Source organism: Aquarana catesbeiana, linkage group LG05 (assembly GCF_042186555.1).
Source record: "Aquarana catesbeiana isolate 2022-GZ linkage group LG05, ASM4218655v1, whole genome shotgun sequence".
Classification (NCBI taxonomy): domain Eukaryota; kingdom Metazoa; phylum Chordata; class Amphibia; order Anura; family Ranidae; genus Aquarana; species Aquarana catesbeiana.
In genome coordinates, this window is record NC_133328.1 from 627,953,948 (window position 1) to 627,975,063 (window position 21,116).

The 21,116-nt window shown below is 44.4% G+C and overlaps 1 protein-coding gene across 1 annotated transcript in view; it reads right to left on the reverse strand.

Moving 5' to 3' along the window:
• Positions 1–21,116, reverse strand: part of TRAPPC9 (trafficking protein particle complex subunit 9) — an 815,095-nt gene that overhangs the window by 753,765 nt on the left and 40,214 nt on the right. Inside the window, exon 9 of the mRNA XM_073632292.1 lies at positions 16,731–16,874. Coding sequence (XP_073488393.1) covers positions 16,731–16,874 — 144 coding nt within the window. The remainder of the gene's footprint in view (positions 1–16,730; positions 16,875–21,116) is intronic.

The following is a 21,116-nucleotide window of genomic DNA, read 5'->3' on the forward strand; positions in this document are numbered from 1 at the left end:
CATCGCTTTTTTGGAGCACTGTACAATACAGGCCCGATGCCCATGGGGAGTGCTGGGGAAGGACAGGTGGGTAGGATTAGGGAATATTTAAAAGCCTTTGGTCTTCCTGCAAAGGCCCTGGAAGAAATGGAGCGGCCGATTACTGAGGAGTTGAATGCTGTGGTGGCAATTCTGTCAAAGGGTAAAAGTCCAGGGCCTGATGTCTGCACAAACCCCTATTATAGAAAAAATTCTGGCCAATGTTGTCATCCCCCCTTTGTAAGTACTTTAACTCAATTACGGCCTGTAACCCCTTGCCCCCAGAAGCATTTTTGGCATATGTGATGGTCCACCTGAAAGCCGGGAAGGATCCCCAACATTGTGCTAATTATAGACACATTTCCCTCCTTAAAGTGGTGTTCCAGCCAAAATTATACTTTTTTAGTAAAAATACCCCTATAATACAAGCTTAATGTAGTCTAGTAAAATTAGTCTGTAAACTAAGGTAAGTTTTGTTAGTTTATAGCAGTATTTTGTTATTTGATAAACTTACAGCAGGCCGTGGCCATCTTAAGTGTGGGCATCTGAAGCCAGACTGTATTTCTTCCTGGATCTCATCCTTGCAGATCTCGCACATGCTCAGTGCAGCACAAGCAGTGTAATAGGTTTTCGGGTCAGGTTTCCATAGCAACGGCAGTGTCAGAGGAAGTTGCCGCCCCTTCCCAGAAGGCATTTCAAACAGGAAATGATGTGATGGGCTGCGGCCAGGGAGGAGGAAGTGAAAAATGAATACAGCAGATATACAGTAGGTGCTGAGAAATTTTTTTTTTTAAATATCCAATTCGTTTACAGTGCACAGTTTAGTGAGGGATGCTGAAGAGTTGTAAAAAATGTTACCAAAGATCCTATTCCTTCCACTGCCAGATCATATAGTAAGGTTGGTCAATCCGGACCAGACGACGGGTTTCATGAAGGGCCGAGAAGCCAGGAGACAATACTGTCTGAGCCCCTCATGTATTACACTGGGTACAAAATGGACCGGACCAGACTCCCAAGTGTGATATGATCAATGGATGCTGAAACAGCGTTCGATAAGGTGAACTAGATCTTTATGACTGAAGTTTTGAGGGAAATGGGTCTAGGAGAAAAGATGATGGGATGGGTATTGGTGTTGTATGCAGACCCAAGGGCAAGGGTCAAGGTAAATGGCAGACTATCAGATTATTTTAATATACGGAATGAGACGAGGCAGGGGTGTCCTTTGTTTCCATTACTGTTCGCCATGGTGCTGGAACCATTTCTGTGCACGATTAGGAAAAACAGGAAGATAGTGAGGATTCAGATTGGAGCAATGGAACATAAGATTTCAGCATATGCGGATGATCTAATTATGATACGGGGCTTTGTTAGAGAGATTTGACCTCACTTCCTGTCCTGCTGACCCCAGTTTAACCAGACAGGAAGTTAGAGAAAATCTGCAGCTTGACATCTGACAGGCGCTCTAGCCTTTCCCTTACTTTACTAAACAAAGGCGTTTTTTCTCTGTGGCAGTTGGAAGTTTCCCTCACTTCCCGTCTATGAGACATTGTCCCCAGGACAGGAAGTACGGGTAAATTTCTCTGTAGAGGGGGTCATGGAGGATCATGTGCCACCACACTCAGGTCGGTAAATAAAAGATTTAGGGATGGTCGAGGATGGGTATAGGTGAGTGGTGTGTATAGGATGGGGGGGGGGGGGGGGGGTTGTCCAGAAATGGGCTTAAACTGATACATTGGGGTGTATTTATAATGTAAAACTGCATATACATTCATTTGTGCAAATGGGAGCAAAAACAAATGCTATTAGGCTATTTTCTCTCCAGGTCAAATGTTATTTTGCATATAGAATAGAGTGAATCGGGAAAATACTGCATTATGGCCACTAGATGGAGCTGATGATCACTAAAAATACTTATTTACCATGATTGTCAGCTCCATTTAGTGTCCATCATGCTGCTGATTCACTCTATTCTGCATGCAAAATAACGTTCGTCCTAGAGAGAAAAAAAGCCTAAAAACACAGTATTGGCCCATATTCGTATAGAACAAATGTACGTGCAGTTTCACAGGACGAACAGCAAATTTTTTTCTATAAATGCACCCCATTGATTCTTCTGTATTCCACCTTCATCACAATACAGTGGAAATTTGTAGAAATTGCTCAGAGAGGCTGAAAGGTATATCCGATTGGAAAAAAAAAAGCAAAATGGCAATAATGACCTTTCATAAATGGGCACAATTGTACATTCCAGACACCAAATGTCTTCATTTTCTCAGCGCCGGGTAACAGCATCTCGTTGAAAAAGACACGCTCTACCAAGTCCGGAGATTAAACAAGGCGACGGCATTCACCGCAACACTTTTATCGCAGCGAGAGGCTTGGCAGACGGGCAGAGCGAGTGACACAAAAGGGACATGATGAGGGCTGTGCACAGACAGGAGAGAAACCTTAGAGCAGTGCAAACTGTGTCCTGGCAGCAGTACAAAGATCCCAAGACCGACCGCAGCACACCGGAAGAGTACAAAGGAAATACAATACAGGAGTGCGGGATGGCGAGAAAATTAGGAGTGGATTAAGGTTGATTTTATTTTTTTTATGTTAATTTTAAATATTTCAATATATCTTAGCAAAAAAAAAAAAAAAGAAAAAAAAAAAAGTATATATATATATATATATATACACACACACACACACACACACACACACACACACACACACACACACACACACACACACAGTGCATCTGGAAAGTATTCACAGCACTTCACTTTTTCCACATTTTGTTATGTTGCAGCCTTATTCCGAAATTGGTTAAATTCATTAATTTCCTCAAAATTCTACAAGCAATACCCCATAATGACAATGTGAAAGACATTTGAAATCTTTGCAAATTTATAAAAAAATGAAAAAAAATCTCATGTACATAAGTATTCACAGCCTTTGCTCAATACTTTGGTGAAGCACCTTTGGCACCAATTACAGCCTCAAAGTCTTTTTGAGTATGATGCTACAAGCTTGGCACACCTATTTTTGGCCAGTTTCTCCCATTCTTCTTTGCAGGACCTCCCAAGCTACATCAGGTTGGATGGGGAGCGTCGGTGCACAGCCATTTTCAGATCTCTCCAGAGATGTTCAATCGGGTTCAAGTCTGGGCTCTGGCTGGGCCACTCAAGGACATTCACAGAGTTGTCCCATAGCCACTCCTTTGTTATTTTGGCTGTCTGCTTAGGGCCATTGTCCTGCTGGAAGATGAGCCTTTGCCCCAGTCTGAGGTCCAGAGCACTCTGGAGAAGGTTTTTATCAAGGATGTCTCTGTACATTGCTGCATTCATCTTTCCCTCGATCCTGACTAGTCTCCCCGTTCCTGCCACTGAAATACATCCCCACAGCATGATGCTGCTACCACCAGGCTTCACTGTAGGGATGGTATTGGCCAGGGGATGAGCAGTGTCTGGTTTCCTCCCGACATGATGCTTGCCATTCAGGCCAAAGAGTTAAGTCTTTGTTTCATCAGACCAGAGAATTTTGTTTCTCATGGTCTGAGAGTCCTTCAGGTGCCTTTTGTCAAACTCCAGGCAGGATCTCATATGTCTTTTACTGAGGAGTGGCTTCTGTCTGGCCACTCTACCATACAGGCCTGATTGGTGGAGTGCTGCAGAGATGCTTGTTCTTCTGGAAGATTCTCCTCTCTCCACAGAGAAACGCTGGAGCTCTGTCAGAGTGACCATCGGGTTCTTGGTCACCTCCCTGACTAAGGCCCTTCTCCCCCGATCGCTTAGTTTGGCCGGGCGGCCCGCTCTAGGAAGAGCCCTGGTGGTTCCAAACTTCTTCCATTTACAGATGATGGAGGCCACTGTGCTCATTGGGGCCTTCATTGCTGCAAAAATTTTGCTGTACCCTTCTCCAGATCTGTGCCTCCATACAATTCTGTCTCTGAGGTCTGCAGACAATTCCTTGGACTTCATGGCTTGGTTTGTGCTCTGACATGCACTGTCACCTGTGTGGGACCTTATATAGACAGGTGTGTGCCTTTCCAAATCATGTCCAATCAACTGAACTTACCACAGGTGGACTCCAAATCAAGTTGTAGAAACATCACAAGGATGATCAGTGGAAACAGAATGTACCTGAGCTCAATTTTGAGTGTCATGGCAAAGGCTGTGAATACTTACAATATAGAGTACACCCCTCACATTTTTGTAAATATTTTATTCTATCTTTTCATATGACAACACTGAAGAAATGACACTTTACTACAATGTAAAGTAGTGAGTGTACAGCTTGTATAACAGTGTAGGTTTTCTGTCCCTCAAAATAACTCAACACACAGCCATTAATGTCTAAACCACTGGCAACAAAAGTGAGTACACCCCTAAGTGAAAATGTCCAAATTGGGCCCAATTATCCATTTTCCCTCCTCTGTGTCATGTGACTCGTTAGTGTTGCAAGGTCTCAGGTGTGAATGGGGAGCAGGTGTTTTAAATTTGGTGTTATAACTCTCACATACTGGTCACTAGAAGTTCAACATGGCACCTCATGGCAAAGAACTCTGAGGATCTGAAAAAAAGAATTGTTGCTCTACATAAAGATGGCCTAGGCTATAAGAAGATTGCCAAGACCCTGAAACTGAGCTGCAGCACGGTGGCCAAGACCGTACAGCGGTTTAACAAGACAGGTTTGCCATGGTCGACCAAAGAAGTTGATTGCACGTGCTCAGCGTCATATCCAGAGATTGTCTTTGGGAAATAGACGTATGAGTGCTGCCAGCATTGCTGCAGAGGTTGAAGGGGTGGGGGGTCAGCCTGTCAGTGCTCAGACCATACGCCGCACACTGCATCAAATTGGTCTGCATGGCTGTCGTCCCAGAAGGAAGCCTCTTCTAAAGATGATGCACAAGAAAGCCTGCAAACAGTTTGCTGAAGACAAGCAGACTAAGGACATGGATTACTGGAACCATGTCCTGTGGTCTGATGAGACCAAGATAAACTTATTTGGTTCAGATGGTTTCAAGCTTGTGTGGCGGCAACCAGGTGAGGAGTACAAAGACAAGTGTGTCTTGCCTACAGTCAAGCTGCTGCACACAGAAGTCAGAAAACTTTCTGACTTTACAATCCCTTTAAAGTTCATGTGCGTGTAAAGGCAGGCATCCCAATACTTTTGACAATATAGTGTGTATACATTATATATATATATATATTTTTTTTTTTTAATCTATTATGAATATATTTAGATTAATTTATTATATCATGAAACTGTACAGTCAGGTGGATGAGTGACTGCTATGACTTATAGGGGTTGATTTACTGAAACTGGAGAGTGCAAAATCTGGTGCAGCTCTGCACAGTGGCCAATCAGCTTCTAACTTCAGCTTGTTCATTTAATCTTTGACAAAAAAAAAAAACTGGAAGCTGATTTGTTTTTATGCAGAGCTGCACCAAATTTTGCACTCTCCAGTTTTAGTAAATCAACCCTATAATGTACACTTGCATGAAAACATTTAAAAAGAAGCCAACAGCTCCACCTGCTGGATGGATAGATTACAAGATGATAATATGCAATATGTCATAATTACGTGTAGCGCTGGCAGATTTGCAATCTACTGCACGTTAGGTAAATTTAGTAACTTGTTCGTTAGGAAGGTTACGTTTGCCTCTGTTCCAGCTTGGCTGACGTTGTGTGTGTTTCCGTGCTGACCGGTGGGTGTCGCTGTTATCACTGGTTAGTGTTGGAAAGGCAACGCGTTGAAGCGTATGGGTGCTCTTCTGTCCCGGAGACAACTCGGTGGAGGTGGTCCTCCGAGCTGCATTCTGGGCGAGGGCATTTATGGGACAAACGCCATATTTTGGGGTTCGTTTTTCAGCCACCTGCTGGCCCTCCTGGCCGACAGGTATGCGTTAAGGAGCTACCTCGTGGTCCTCCGTTCTGGAGGCCCACGATACTACTGGGCAGGGGTGGGTCCAGAGGCTTGTCTGGGGCCTACCACCGCGGCCGAGGAATGGTCCTGAGCTGTCGGTCCTGTGTGACGAAGCTGGACAACCGAGGAGATCCCAGGGGAGGACCCATCATGGAAGGATCATGCAGAGTGCTGGTCTATAGAGGGGCCTGGTGACTCAGTTGGAGGATGTATCCTAAAGTAACTATACAGCATAGTGTTGCCGCGTTGGCTTAAAGGTTCAGGCACTGTGACTGACATTCATTACAGAAAATCTGATACATCCTGTGGCAGAGGATCGTACGGATTTTGTTCCCAAGCAAGTCTGTGGCAGAGACTTTGATTCGTGCTGTGTACTGACTGCTAGGCTGTTGAGAGAGGCCTATCCAGACGAGCAAGGAGTGTGTCCCACGAGGGGAGCGCATTCCATACAATATCTGAATTCTACCCGAACATTTGTTAAAAGAACCCTACAAGAAGATGTTTGAGTTTCTTCTGCAGTTTCCCTTTCGTCTCTTTCCTGCTATTTCCTAAGTCAAGTGTTTAATAAAGCATTGAAAACGTACTCCAGTGTTGGTGCTTATATTGTCCAGAGGTAAACTCAACGGAACCCTAGACCCGGTGCCGGTGGAACAGAGGGAAGCAGAGTGAAGGTAACAAGCCCGCTTAAACCAGCAGCTCCACCGAGAGTTATTGCTACATACGTGACAAAAAATATTTTTAATTCTAACCATACTAATTAAATAAAATATTTGCCAATACTAGAGAGCAAGGGGATCTTGAGGATGTTTAACAGGGGGGGTTGTTTTAGGTAAGAAACCTTCCCCCGCTATCTCAGGCTCAATCAAAAAGGAGATCTCAATTGTTCTTGGAAGCTCCTGTTGTCATAAAAGAAACAATGACCTTAAAAAAAAGGAGTTAAGGGAATACCGCCTTGTGTAAAACAACACGTATCCTCCCCCCAGACAATGAACAGGTTAACAGGCCAGAAGCCCAACCTTGCAGATAATGGTTGTCAGTTCTGCAGCAAGTCTCATGGTGGCCTGCCTCTTCTAGCGAGGTACGGTGTGGTGGACCAGGCTCGTGCCGTCACAGCGAGTGTGAGATTGATGATTCTGTCTCTTTGGCGTTTCGCACCATAAAGTACAAGGCGCGACATCATGAACCAGCATCGATGGGGAAATTACTGTTTGGATACTCTGAGAATTTATTCCGCCAGTCTAGCCCATCTTACCTGAATGCTTAAAGAGGACCTGTGGCTAGGATGAGGACATTGAGGAATTTACATATCCTCATCAAGCAGCAAAAAGCTTTAAAAGAGCAATTTATACTTCGTCTTAACAGAAGTCAAAGTCGTTAACTCAGCAGTTAAGCTCCCCACCTTCAGTTGTGGTTCAGCAGCTGATCTTCCCCTGATCCCCTCTCTCAGCAGTGACCCAGCAGCCTATGTCCAAACGCTTCCCCATCACTGCAGTGACACAGCAACTCCGCTCCCCTGTCTCCGCAGTGACTCAACAGGGTTGATTTACTAAAACTGGAGAGTTCAAACTGGTGCAGCTCTGCCTAAATGCCAATCAACTCACAGTTTTTATATTTCAAAGCTTAATTGAATGAGCTGAAGACTGCAGCTGCCCCTGCTCCCCCCTCTCAGCAGTAACTCAGCAGCTCAGCTCTACTGTCTCTTCCTCCTAGCAACTTCTCAGCAGCTCTGCTCCCCACTCCCAGAAAAAAAGGGGGAGGCTGAAACTGCGCATAGGTGAAAAAAAGAAGAAGAATAAAAAAAAGATTATACAAAGCTGCAAATTCCTGTATGCAACACAAACACAAGGTAAACAATTTAGAAAAAATGGAACTGCGCTAGTGAGAGAACTAGTGTCCATACAAATAACATCTGTCCATCATTTGAGTGAAAAAACAGGTAAGGTGTATATAGAACAAATATATTGTACAAATCACCAAATTTATAAATTATGATACTAAGTGAACAAACAAAAGTGCATATTCCAAGTGCAACCGTGAAAAAAATGCAAATTATAATTAAAGATATAAGTCCATGTAGATATAATAGGATGAATCACCCAGGTGTTAATTGGAATGTGATTAAAGTCCTGCTGGGTATGGATAAAGTGTTTGATCCACCACCACAAGTGAAGATACTGGCCGCTTACCAGAGACTCATGACCCCCCACTACAGAGGGTCTGAGTAAGCTGTTAAAACGGATTGCTCCGGACCACCATCAAAGGACCAAATAGTAGCACTGCGATGGAACATCAGGGGCCTCGGTATAGGATGGATTGATTTCACAGTGGCGGGACGTCAAACTCTCAGCCAAGTGGTTAACCGTAAACGGAAAGAGAGCTCAGATAGTGTAAAATCGTAGGGTTTAATTGAGCAATAAAATAGTAAACACTCACATGTAAATTCAAAATGTTGAACGACTGAAACGACGCGTCACCTCCCATCGCTGTTGTGTACCAGCAGGACGGGCTGTCTGCGGGCATCCGGCCGGTGCTCCAGACTTCTTTCCAGTCGTTCAACATTTTGAATTTACATGTGAGTGTTTACAATTTTATTGCTCAATAAACCCTACGATTTTACACTATCTGAGCTCTCTTTCCGTTTATGGTTAACCACTTTGCTGAGAGTTTGACGTCCCGCCACTGTGAAATCAATCCATCCTATACCGAGGCCCCTGATGTTCCATCGCAGTGCTACTATTTGGTCCTTTGATGGTGGTCCGGAGCAATCAGTTTTAACAGTTTACTCAGACCCTCTGTAGTGGGGGGTCATGAGTCTCTGGTAAGCGGCCAGTATCTTCACTTGTGGTGGTGGATCAAACACTTTATCCATACCCAGCAGGACTTTAATCACATTCCAATTAACACCTGGGTGATTCATCCTATTATATCTACATGGACTTATATCCCCACTCCCAGGCCATTACTCAGCTGCTTCACTGCCCCTGCTCCCCTCTTCCTCCAGTAACTAAGCAACCCAGCTCCCACTGCTCCACTTTCTCAGCAGCTCAGTTCCCCCTGCTCCCCACTCTCAGCAGTGGTTCAATGGGGTTGATTTACTAAACTGGAGTGTGCAAAAACTGGTGCAGCACTGCCCAAATGCCAATCCACGTCCAGTTTTTTTGCCGAAGCTTAATTAAACAAGAAGCCGATTGGCTACCTTACACAGCTGCCCCTGCTCCCCTCTCACAGCACTGACTCAGCAGCTCAGCTCCCCTACTCCCCCTTCTTCCCCCTCCCAGCAGCTCTGCTTCCCACTCCCAGCAGTGACTCAGCAGCTTTGCTCTTCCTGCTCCCTTCTAACCAGTAGCGACTCAGCAGATCAGCTCCCCTTGCTCCCCCCTCCCCGAAGTGACTAAGCAGCTCAGCTCCCCCTGCTCCTTTTTTAACCAGTAGTGACTCAGCAGATCAGCTCCCCCTGCTACCCCTACTAGAAGTGACTCAGCAGCTCAGCATCCCCTTATCCCCTCTCCCAGCAGCGTCTCAGCAGCTCTGCTCTACGCTCCCAGCAGTGTCTCAGCAGCTCAGCTCCGCCTGCTCACCTTCTAACAGGTAGTGACTCAGCAGCTCAGCTCCCCCTGCTCCCCTTCTAACAAGCAGTGACTCAGCGGCTCAAGTCCCCCTTCTCCCCCCTCCCAGCAGCATCTCAGCAGCTCTGCTCCCCACTCCCAGCAGTGACTCAGCAGCTTTGCTCTTCCTGGTCCCTTTTAACCAGTAGCAACTCAGCAGACCAGCTCCCCTTGCTCCTCCCTCCCTGAAGTTACTAAGCAGTTCAGCTCCCCCTGCTCCCCTTTATCTGCTCCTTTTTAACCAGTAGTGACTCAGCAGATCAGCTCCCCCTGCTACCCCTCCCAGAAATTACTCAGCAGCTCAGCATCCCCTTATCCCCTCTCCCAGCCATGACTCAACAGCTCAGCTCCCCCTGCTCCCTTCTAACAAGTAGTGACTCAGCAGCTCAAGTTCCCCACTGTTCCCCCTCCCAGCAGTAACTCAGTTCCCCCCTCTCAGTAGTGACACAGCAACTCAGCTCACCTTGCTCCTCTCTTACCAGTAGGGACTCTGCAACTCAGATCTTTCTGCTGCTCTCTTACTAGCAGTGATGCAGCACCTCAAGACACCTTGCTCCCCCTACCATCAGTGACACATTTCCAGTGTTGGGCTGCCTATTGAACTGTCTGTGCATGTTATAAACCTTAGTAAATATGATCGAACGGAATGATTGCACATCCAAGGTCTGGATAAAGATTTGGCAAATTGACCTCTTTGAAGAAAGCTGATTCTTCCTAAAACCAAAGGGTTATATAGTATATATATTTTTCCCTTGGAGTTCCCCTTTAACATGAGCACTGTGGTACCTTTCTTCCAGACATTGTCATCTTGCAGAAAATGGATTGGGGAATAATTGGAGACATATGTCAGCAATCAGTAAATCTGAACACGGCCCGGCGCCGAGTACCAAGCACAGCCCTCGCTGCTGCGTAAGGGGAAGTAAGGTCTCGACCTCGAGATTTCCTCTTGCGATATCGCAAATGAAGCGGCGAGAAAAGGTTGCGATCGTCCCTTTGTGATTTTTTTTCCCTCCGTTTTAATTTAGCGTGAGGAATTGGCGATTTGATTAAGCCTGGCACAGTGGTGCCTCGGCCCTCGGAATAAGAGAGGCATGCGTTACTAATGAATCGAGGCCTTCGCCTGCCAGAGCGGTTTAATTTCACGCACCATCCGCTCACAGCGTCTTAATTTGTCTATGAAACAAAACCAAGTGGAGAGATAGATTATCTGGATGAGGACGCCGCCAAGTATATTCCGAATTCTGACGCCCCGGAGCGAGTGACACTCTGCGAAGCAAAAGACAGGCGGCTCTGGACAAAAGCGTAACGGAGGAGCGGCAAAGTTGGAGCAGATGTTGAGGGACTACCAGTCCCAGCATGCCCTGGAAGCCACAGCTGGTTATTCTGCAACAAGTGAAGAGGCACAGGTGGCACCTGCCGCAAACCGAACTAAACCTGCACCAATATGCAAGGCCAGAAACACAAAAGGTGCTTTCCTGTGAAGGTAAAGTGTATGTAAACCCTGACAATGAACTTCTCTGATTTGCTCCTCTTTGGTCTGTTAAATATACCATTGAAATAGTTTTGTTATATCTGTTCGATAAATACAAAAAATGGTTGATCCTGCCAGAAATCTGTTGGTCATTTCCTGTGCTCCCTGCTCCCAGTTAGCACGGTTCTCAGCTAGCTCTGAGCACTACAGAACACCTCCCACCAAAGTTATGAAAATAAGGAGAGAGAGAGAGATAGGTGTTCTGCAGTTTCAACACACTTCCTATTGAGTAGAATTATAGGGGTCTGATAATGTTGAGTGTATGTATATATATATATATATATATATATATATATATATATATATATATATATATATATATATACACTCAACATTATCAGACCCCTATAATTCTACTCAATAGGAAGTGTGTTGAAACTGCAGAACACCTATCTCTCTCTCTCTCCTTATTTTCATAACTTTGGTGGGAGGTGTTCTGTAGTGCTCAGAGCTAGCTGAGAACCGTGCTAACTGGGAGCAGGGAGCACAGGAAATGACCAACAGATTTCTGGCAGGATCAACCATTTTTTGTATTTATCGAACAGATATAACAAAACTATTTCAATGGTATATTTAACAGACCAAAGAGGAGCAAATCAGAGAAGTTCATTGTCAGGGTTTACATACACTTTACCTTCACAGGAAAGCACCTTTTGTGTTTCTGGCCTTGCATATTGGTGCAGGTATATATATATATATATATATACACACATACATACACACACACCTCCCAACATTTAGAGATGGTAATGAGGGACGCCTACCAGAAAACGTATGTAGGCATGGGACACGCCCCCTGCCACACCCCCTTAAAGGTGAATTAACCCCCAACAAAAAGTTTATTTAAATCCACAAGGTTTTTTTTTTTTACCACTACTATTCCTTTATAACAGCTTTTAACCCCTTCCCGCCGACCGTACGCACATATGCGTACTCGGCTTTCCGGGGTTATACCGGGATGATGCCCACAGCTGCAGGCATCATCCCGGTACTGTTGTTTTCAGCGGGCGATCGGCTACCCGAGTATAACAACCGATGCGGCTAAAAGCCGCTCGGCTGTTATACCGGAGGAGCGGGAGGGGACATCCCCCCCCTCCCGCCGCTGTTACCGCTGTGCGATCAGGAGGCCCGGTGTCCAATCGGGAATCTTCGGCGGCTGGGGGCGGGCTGGAACGAAGCTGTGAGCGGCTTTGTTCCAGCCTTCTAATTGTAAACGCGGAAGCGACGTCATGACGTCACTTCCAGTTTACTCGGCTGCCAATGGCGCCGAATTTAAAAAAGTACACAGTATTCAGAATCGCCGTTTTCGGCGATCTGAATACTTTGAAGTGTAAAGGAGGGATGGGGGGTCTTTTAGACCCCCCATCCCTCCATAAAGAGTACCTGTCACCACCTATTACTGTCACAAGGGATGTTTACATTGCTTGTGACAGCAATAAAAGTTAAAAAAAAAAAAAAAAATTTTAAACACAATTTATAAAAGTACAAAAATAAATTAAATAAATAAATAAATAAAACAAATTTTTAAAGTGCCCCTGTCCCCGCGAGCTCACGCAGCGAAGAAAACGCATACGGAAGTCGCGCCCGCATATGTAAACGGTGTTCAAACCACACATGTGAGGTATCGCCGTGATCGTCAGAGCGAGAGCAATAATTCTAGCCCTAGACCTCCTCTGTAGCTCAAACCTGGTAACCGTAAAAAATTTTTAAAGCGTCGCCTATGGAAATTCATAGGTACCGTAGTTCGTCGCCATTCCACGAGTGCGTGCAATTATAAAGGGTGACATGTTTGGTATCTATTTACTCGGCGTAACATCATCTTTCACATTATACAAAAAAATTGGGGTAACTTTACTGTTTGGATTTTTTAAAATTCATGAAAGTGTCAATTTCCAAAATTTTGCGTTTAAAACACCGCTGCACAAATACCGTGTGATAAAAAATATTGCAACAATTGCCATTTTATTCTCTAGATTCTCTTCTAAAAAATATATATATAATGTTTGGGGGTTCTAAGTCATTTTCTAGCAAAAAATACAGATTTTAACTTGTAAACACCAAATTTCAAAAATAGGCTTAGTCATGAAAGGGTTAAAATTTACAAATGCCGCAATTTAGAATTTGGATGAAAGGTTTGGCACTGGGAAACACTTTTTGAAAGATAAAAAGTGCATTTTATATACAGATATTTGGATCAGACCAAAATGAGGGACAAATTAGGAGGAAAGAGGGACAGAGGGACATTGCTCCAAATCAGGAACATTCCTTCGAAATCAGGGACAGTTGGGAGCTATATAATATAAATATATATATATATATACACATACATACATACATACACACACATACATACACATGTACACATATATATATATTCTATCACTTTAAGAATTTGTAATGCACTTGCTTGTTTCTTTTTAGACACAAAGTTTTCAGTCTATGATGACCTTCACCGCCAGATAAGGAGCAACAGTTTACTCCCTTTTTGCTCTGAGAATAGACTGTCTTATCTAACTAGTCTGACCAGTACTGTCATGGCAGTGCCCATGTCTAGTTTCACTTTCTATCGGTCACATGATGGTACCACCTACTTAACTGTTAACTTACTACTAAGAAGATATGGACCCTGATTGGATTAAGTTTACGATCACACCTAGATTACAGCCTGAAACACGCCTAGATCTTGTGCATATTCATAAGTATATATTGTTTAACTTGATGTTTGTAAGTCAATTCCTTCTTCATTCGGCACAGCAGAGCTGGATATCTGTCTCTCCACTGCAGTGTATGGAATAAACAGCACCTGTTTCCTTTTTATCGAATTGGACCTACTATCTCATCTAAATAGTCTTTTTTGGAGACTCCCTAACCTGATTTAAACACTATCCTTGGGTGACCAGGCTACTTGCTAGAATGTCACGCCAACTTCCCTCAACCCCAGCTGTCCTAAACCAGTGGTGATCAACTTGAAAACCAGGCCTCAAGTGCGTCTCCCGACACTTACAGGGGGGCGCACAATAGCAGCTCATTTGGGGTGACAGTGACCACAAGAACAACCCCCAGCACTGGTTTCAATAAACACAGTAATAACCCCCAACACTGGTGTCAGTGGATGAATATTAACTCCCAACATTGGTGTCTGTGACTGCAACAATAACCCACAACTTCGGTGTCAGTAGACACAATAATAACCCCTAGCATTTTTGTCAGTGGTTGCAATAATCATCCCTAGCACTGGTGTCACTGGGCACAATAATAACTCCCAACATTGGTGTCAGTGGACATAGTTATAACCCCCAGCACTGGATTAAGTAACCGCAAAAATAACCAACATTGGTGTAAATATATGTAATTATAACCCCTAGCATTAGTGTCACTGGGCGCAATAACATTGGTGTCATTGGACATAGTTATAACCCACGATCACTGGTGTTAGTGTTCTGGATATTTTATAGATGGGCAACTCCTATCCTCATATTGATTAGTGATTTCAAATTAATAACAACTACTGCAGTAGGGAACAGACACAAAAGATACACTCAGCATCTTTCCAAATAACTGTTCTGATTTATTTTGATTGAAGGTTTTTATACACATGATTACATAGGTATCACATTAATATTACAATTGTACTTTTATGGTGACAAGGGGCGCAACATAGGCAGGCTAATTCTAATCAGGACTTGAAAGAATGAAAATATATAATGAAAACATTATTAGCGCCGTGTGCACAGTGCAATACATACAAAATATAATACAATAATATACAGAACTTACAAATTTCCTTTACAGTAAGTAACCACAAAAAAGTAACAACCAGCATTGGTGTCAGTGGACATAATTATAACCCCAGCATTGGTGTCAGTGGACGCAAATATAGCCTCCAACATTGGTGTCAATGGATGCAGTAATAACCCCCAGCATTGGTGAGAGTGACTGCAGAAATAGCCCCCAGCACTGGAGTCAGTGGATGCAATAATAACCCCCAGCATTGGGGTCAGTGAATTAAATAATAACCCCCAGCATTGGGGTCAGTGGATGCAATAATAACCCCCAGCATTGGTGTCAGTGGATACAGTAATAAACCCCAGCATTGGTGTCAGTGGATGCAATAATAACCCCCAGCATTGGTGTCAGTGGATGCAATTATAGCCCCAACATTGGTGTTAATGGATGCAGTAATAACCCCCAGCATTGGTGTTAGTGACTGCAATAATAACCCCCAGCATCAGTCTCAGTGGACGCAATAATAACCTCCAGCATTGGTGTCAGTGGGCATAATAATAGCCCCCAGCACTAGTGTCAGTACTATTCCCACCCCCAAATTGGTGGTCACTGACAGTGAAATTTACCCCGCCCCCCTCATTGGTGATCATTGGCAATGAAAGTTAATACCCCCCCCCCCGTCAACCATGATGATTACTTACCTATCACACGCTTCTACCAGACTCTCGCCAGGCCAGGACTTTACTATAGGCAGAGAGAAATTCATCCACAGTACAGTCTTTTTTTCAGTGCTAGGTGCTGGTACACAGTGTTCCTGTGCCCGGCACCCCGCTGACACTCTGCTTCGTTAATGGCGCTCAACAGCCCATAGGCCACATGTTGGGCCCCAGGGTCCTAAACACTTAATAATTGGGTGCAGGATCAGGCTGGTTTAAGGGAAGGGAGATCAGAATGGAAGTTCCCTCAGGGACAAGGTCTGACCTGACCTGTGCAATGTTCTCTGTAAAATGCCGGGAATTTCTCAGCAGAACACGAACAAATAAAATGAATAAATAATAAATAATTGATTTTCCTTCTATAAACAACATCTGCTATTTAGTGCAGTGCCAGTCTACCTCTGCGGAGTCAGCACAAAAATTACCGCAGCGCAGCGTAATTCATCCAACCCAGAGAGCCTCGCCAATTCCATTTCACTTCTTCCCAACAAAACCGTTTTCTTTTCATTTGTTTGTTACATTTAAAAAATGTGACTGTTTGTTATGAAATGAAGATCAAGATACAAACTTACGGGGGGGGGGGGGGGGGGGGACGACTTTGCGAGACGAGATCCTGCCTATTACCTAGCACCCTTAATCCCCAAATAGAAGACAAACGCTAAAAAAAAAAAAAAAAAAAGAAAAATCAGAGCTGTTTGTCCTGGAAACTGCATATACATTCCTTCTGTGCAAATGGGGTAACATTGAATGTTACTAGGCTATTGTCTCTCCAGGTCCAACTTTATTCATTCATACAGACTAAAATCAATCAGGAAAATACTTCATTATGGCCACTAGATGGAGCTGATGATATTTATTTCCTATGATCATTGCAGACACAAACTATCCATTGTACATGATGTTATTTCAACTCACAGTGAACTCTGCCGATTCAACAACTGGCGCTGTGGAGAAGCTCACCTATAAAGTTAGCATAGATCAGGGGTAGGTAATGTAGGCACTCCATCTGTGGTGAATCTACAAGTCCCATCATGCCTCTGAGAGACATGCCTGGCTTTTAGTCTTGCAATGCCTCGTGGGACTTGTAGTCCCACACCAGCTGGATAGCCAAGGTCGCCTATACCTGATATAGAGGTTACAAACAAACAAAAAAATGAAAGGGTTGCACACAAAAGACTGAAAATGTTGCATGTATGTATGTATACAGATGAGTGTCCTACCTTGGTCAGACAGGAAGTCCAGCATGGTCTGCAGGAGGAAGGAGAGATGGCGAACACACAAGGTTGGGTTCCCCATCCTTCGGGAAGCGTATACGAGCTCGTGGAGTAAACGCATCTGTACAGCGGCCCATCCTCTGTGTGCACCTGGAATGAGAGTAACAGACATTGAAATACTTTGTACTTCTGAGAGACTCTGCTCTTTCCTCTATAGAACTCTCCTCTCCTGAAATACTCTGCACTGCTGGAGGACTCTGCTCCTTCTATCTAACTCTCCTCTTCTGAGATATTAGGCTCTGCTGGTGGACTCTGCTCCTTCCTCTACCTAACTCTCCTCTCCTGAGAAACTCTGCTCTGCTGAAGGACTCTGCTCATTTCTCTATCTAACTCTCCTTTCCTGAAATACTCTGCTCTGCTGGAGGACCCTGTTCCTTCCTCTAACTCTCCTCTCCTGAAATACGCTGCTTTGCTGGAAGGACTCTGCTCCTTCCTCTATAACTCTCCTCTCCTGAGAAACTCTGCTCTGCTGGAGGACTCTACTCCTTGCTCTAATTCTCCTCTCCTTCGAAATTCTGCTCTGCTAGAGGACTCTGCTCCTTCCTCTATCTAACTCTCCTCTCCTGAGATACTCTGCTCTTCTGAAGGACTCTGCTCCTTCCTCTAACTCTCCTCTCCTGAAATACTCTGCTCTGCTGGAGGACTCTGCTCCTTCCTCTAACTCTCCTGAAATACGCTGCTCTGCTCCTTTCTCTAACTCTAGACAGGGAGGTGTACAGGGAGGCTCTCTGGGGGCCTTAGAGTCTTCCTGTGAGTAGTCAGAGATGAGGCCATCTAGGTGCACAATGTTTTAACATCCCACTTAAAGTCACGTTTTAAGCCGGGTACACACGGGCAGAATGTTGGGAAACATCAGCCGGTTCAAAAAAACAAAAAACAAAAAAAAAAGAAACAGCCAACATTCTGCCCATGTATGTGCCGGTCTCTCCAACAGAAGCCGGCTGTTTGGCTGGCTTCTGTTGGACGAGCATGCAGGAAAACCTGCAGCCGACCAACTCCAGATCAGCGCTCTCAGTCAATGGCAGAGAGTACTGATCGAAGAGTTCTGGTGTGGAGGGGGGGGCGCCCCCCTGTAAGACCGCAACAGCTCAGCGTAGGGGAGAGCACTGCACTAACTTTGCATAATTAGTACAGCGGCTCCGACCAGAGATGACAGTTTTTTTCCGTTCAACCCAATAAACTCATTGTATGTACCCAGGCTGAAGTCACATGATGGTTGTGTTGATCTAAGTAGTGGAATAGTACCCTAAGCGAGACCAAATTTCTAATCTTGCAGATATCTGGTTAAGTCTTCCATGTCAGAGATAGTGGTTAGTTCCCTGCACCAATCTTGTCTGATAGAGGTCTCTAAGAACTGCTTTTCTGACCACAATGATCATTCCCCAAGAGTGAAAGTTTGTAGAATTCACCTCCATAACATCTCTAAAATTTGCCCGTTTTTAACAAATGAAACCACCAAACTCCTCATTCACTCCCTCGTTATCTCTCGCCTTGACTATTGCAACTCCCTTCTCATTGGCCTGCCTCTCCATAGGCTCCTCACCTCTTCAGTCTATCATGAATGCTGCTTCCGGACTCCTCTACCTTACCAACCACTCAGTGTCTGCCAACCCTCTCCTCCAATCCCTACACTGGCTCCCAATCACCCAGCGAATTAAATTCAAAATACTAACCACAACATACAAAGCCATTCACAACTCTGCCCTGAGCTACATCACCAATCTTGTCTCCAGATATCACCCAAATCATCCTCTTCGCTCTTCTCAAGACCTCCTGCTCTCACGCTCTCTCGTCTCCACCTCCCATGCTCGTCTTCCAGATTTCTCCAGAGCCTCTCCCATCCTCTGGAACTCGCTACCTCCACCTATCCGGCTATCCCCCACTCTTGCTACCTTCAGGCGATCCCTGAAAACGAATTTCTTCGGGAAAGCCTATCATGTCTCCAACTAATCTCCTACAACTTCCATCAGCTCATTCCCCACAGTTACAACCTTTTGTACCACCTGCCCCACCCTATTAGATTGTAAGCTCTTCTGAGCAGGGACCTCTTAATCCTCTTGTATTATAACTGTATTGTCTCCCTTGTATATTGTAAAGCTCTGTGTAAACTGTCGGCGCTATATAAATCCTGTATAATAATAATAATAATAGTGGTCATCCCACCAGCTCTTGATGGTCCTATAGGACGTGAGATTTTAGCTCGATCCAGCAGAACGGAGATGTATTCACTTATAGAAGAAGAATTAAAAATGAATATTCGTTTCAATTACCGTTATTCTACATTCTAATTCTTCAAAATGTTTCTTCTTCCCCAGATGGATCCAAAAAAAAAAATAACCCACGCACGCTCTGGCTCAGTTCCACCAGGCAGAACATCTTAATAAGTTTTATCATCATCCAGCACCGTTACCCCAATAATCCGGAATTATTTTTCTCCGGTGGCTCGCTCCGCCGTTCCGCGCTCGTATTAGGAATAGTCACAGAAGAGGAAGCTTTGCATCCTCCGTTTTGTTTTGGTTCTTAAACAGATTATGGCTGTGCAGCCATCGCCGAGAGCTCTGCTACCGGCGGGCACAAAGGAAATTAATAAACAGCGCTTTCCAAAAAGATTTTATACTTCAGCAACTTATGAGCGTAAAAAAAAAAAAACAAAGTCTGCAAATAAAGACTACAAAAATGAATGAAAAGAGAGGAACTAAACCCTCCGAAGTCAGATCAGAAGTGCCAGAAATATTTATGTTAAAGAGTAACTCCACTTTTATTTAAAAGAAAAAAAAAAAAAAAAAAAACAACAACAATCCCCACTGGGTGATCTATGTACATCACAAGGACTTTGTAGCAGATAGGACTTTTGTTGCTCTGAAGCAATAGTCATTTGTTTCACCATGTCCTTTGCAGGCGGATTATGAATGGGAAGGTCTGGTTCATTATAAAATCACCTGGTGCGCACTCAAGTGTTTTGATTAGAAAAGCTGCAGAGCCTACATCCCTTTAGGAGTACAGAACTCTTGAGGAGTAAGGCAGGCCATACATGGGTCGAATTTCAAAAGAATTTTCTTTCAAAAATCTTATTTAAAGTGGGGTTCCAACCCCAAAAAAAAAAAAAAAATACATGAGAAATCCTAAAAAAAAAATACAAAAAAAACATTTGGATATTTTTTTTTCTTTTTTTACTTACCTCTAAATGCCTGTTGCTAGGTGGTCCCTCGTAGTCTGCCTCTTCCAGTGCCTGGGCTGGTGACATCACTTCCCCCTCGGCACAGGAAGGGCTCAGCTCTGCTCCCTCCCTCCTGTCAATCATCTGGGACCTATTACAGGTCCCAGGTGACTGAGTGGCCAATCACGGCGCGCGGCGCCGCTCGCGCATGCGCAGTGGGTGCCAGGCTGTGAAGCCACAGCCTGACGCCCACAGTTGCAATGCTGGCGCCGCTGAACGGAGGGGGAGACGAGCGGGGCTTCGATCCCCCACATCGCTGGACCCTGGGACAGGTAAGTGTCCAATTAAAAGTCAGCAGCTACAGTATTTGTAGCTGGTGACTTTTAATTTTTTTTTTTTTTGACTGGGCCTCAGGTGGAACTCCTCTTTAAGAATTTTCGTTCGTATTTCGCACCATTAGTGGGGCTGCAGCAACAGCCGATTTTCGTGCGGCCATCGAATTTGCGTAATCAGACATGTTGGGAATTTTTTTCGAAAAACAAACGATTTTCTAATCAATAATAGGAGAATCGTGCGAGAAATGTAATCAAAAAAAAGAAATACGCATGCGCAAGAAAAGAAAATTCCCAGAAAGAAAAGAAGATTCCCAGACACGGAAATTCTTTTCTGCAGCAACAGGAGGTGAAATTGAAGGCTTGGTTGGTCGAATTTCAAAATCAATGGTGGCGCCATCGCAAAACGCACAAATTTTCGGATTTTCAAAAGAAAATTCTTTCAAAATTCTACCATGTATGGCCAGCCTAACTCACCAAAAATAAAATTCCTATTACAAGAGATGCCTAAAAATCTGACTTGTAGATTAGTGCAGACCTCTGGGAAAACCAGTGAGCCAATCACAGAAGCGGAAAATTACATTTCTGCGGGGGGGTGGGTGGGGGGGGGTCTTCCGTACAAGTATCTGTGTGTAAAACTCCAAACTGGGCAGCTGTGGTCAAAAATTTGTTCTACAAAAAGGGGCAGTTTGAGACATCAGGCTCTGAAATCTGTTTTTGGGGTGGGGTGTGGCAGATCTTTATCACCTCTTGGCTCTTCCAGCCTTTCATGGCAATGCTAGACTTTTCCATCCTGGCAACTCAGAGCAGGGGAGTCCCATAGCACAAAAGGAGAAGCACTGG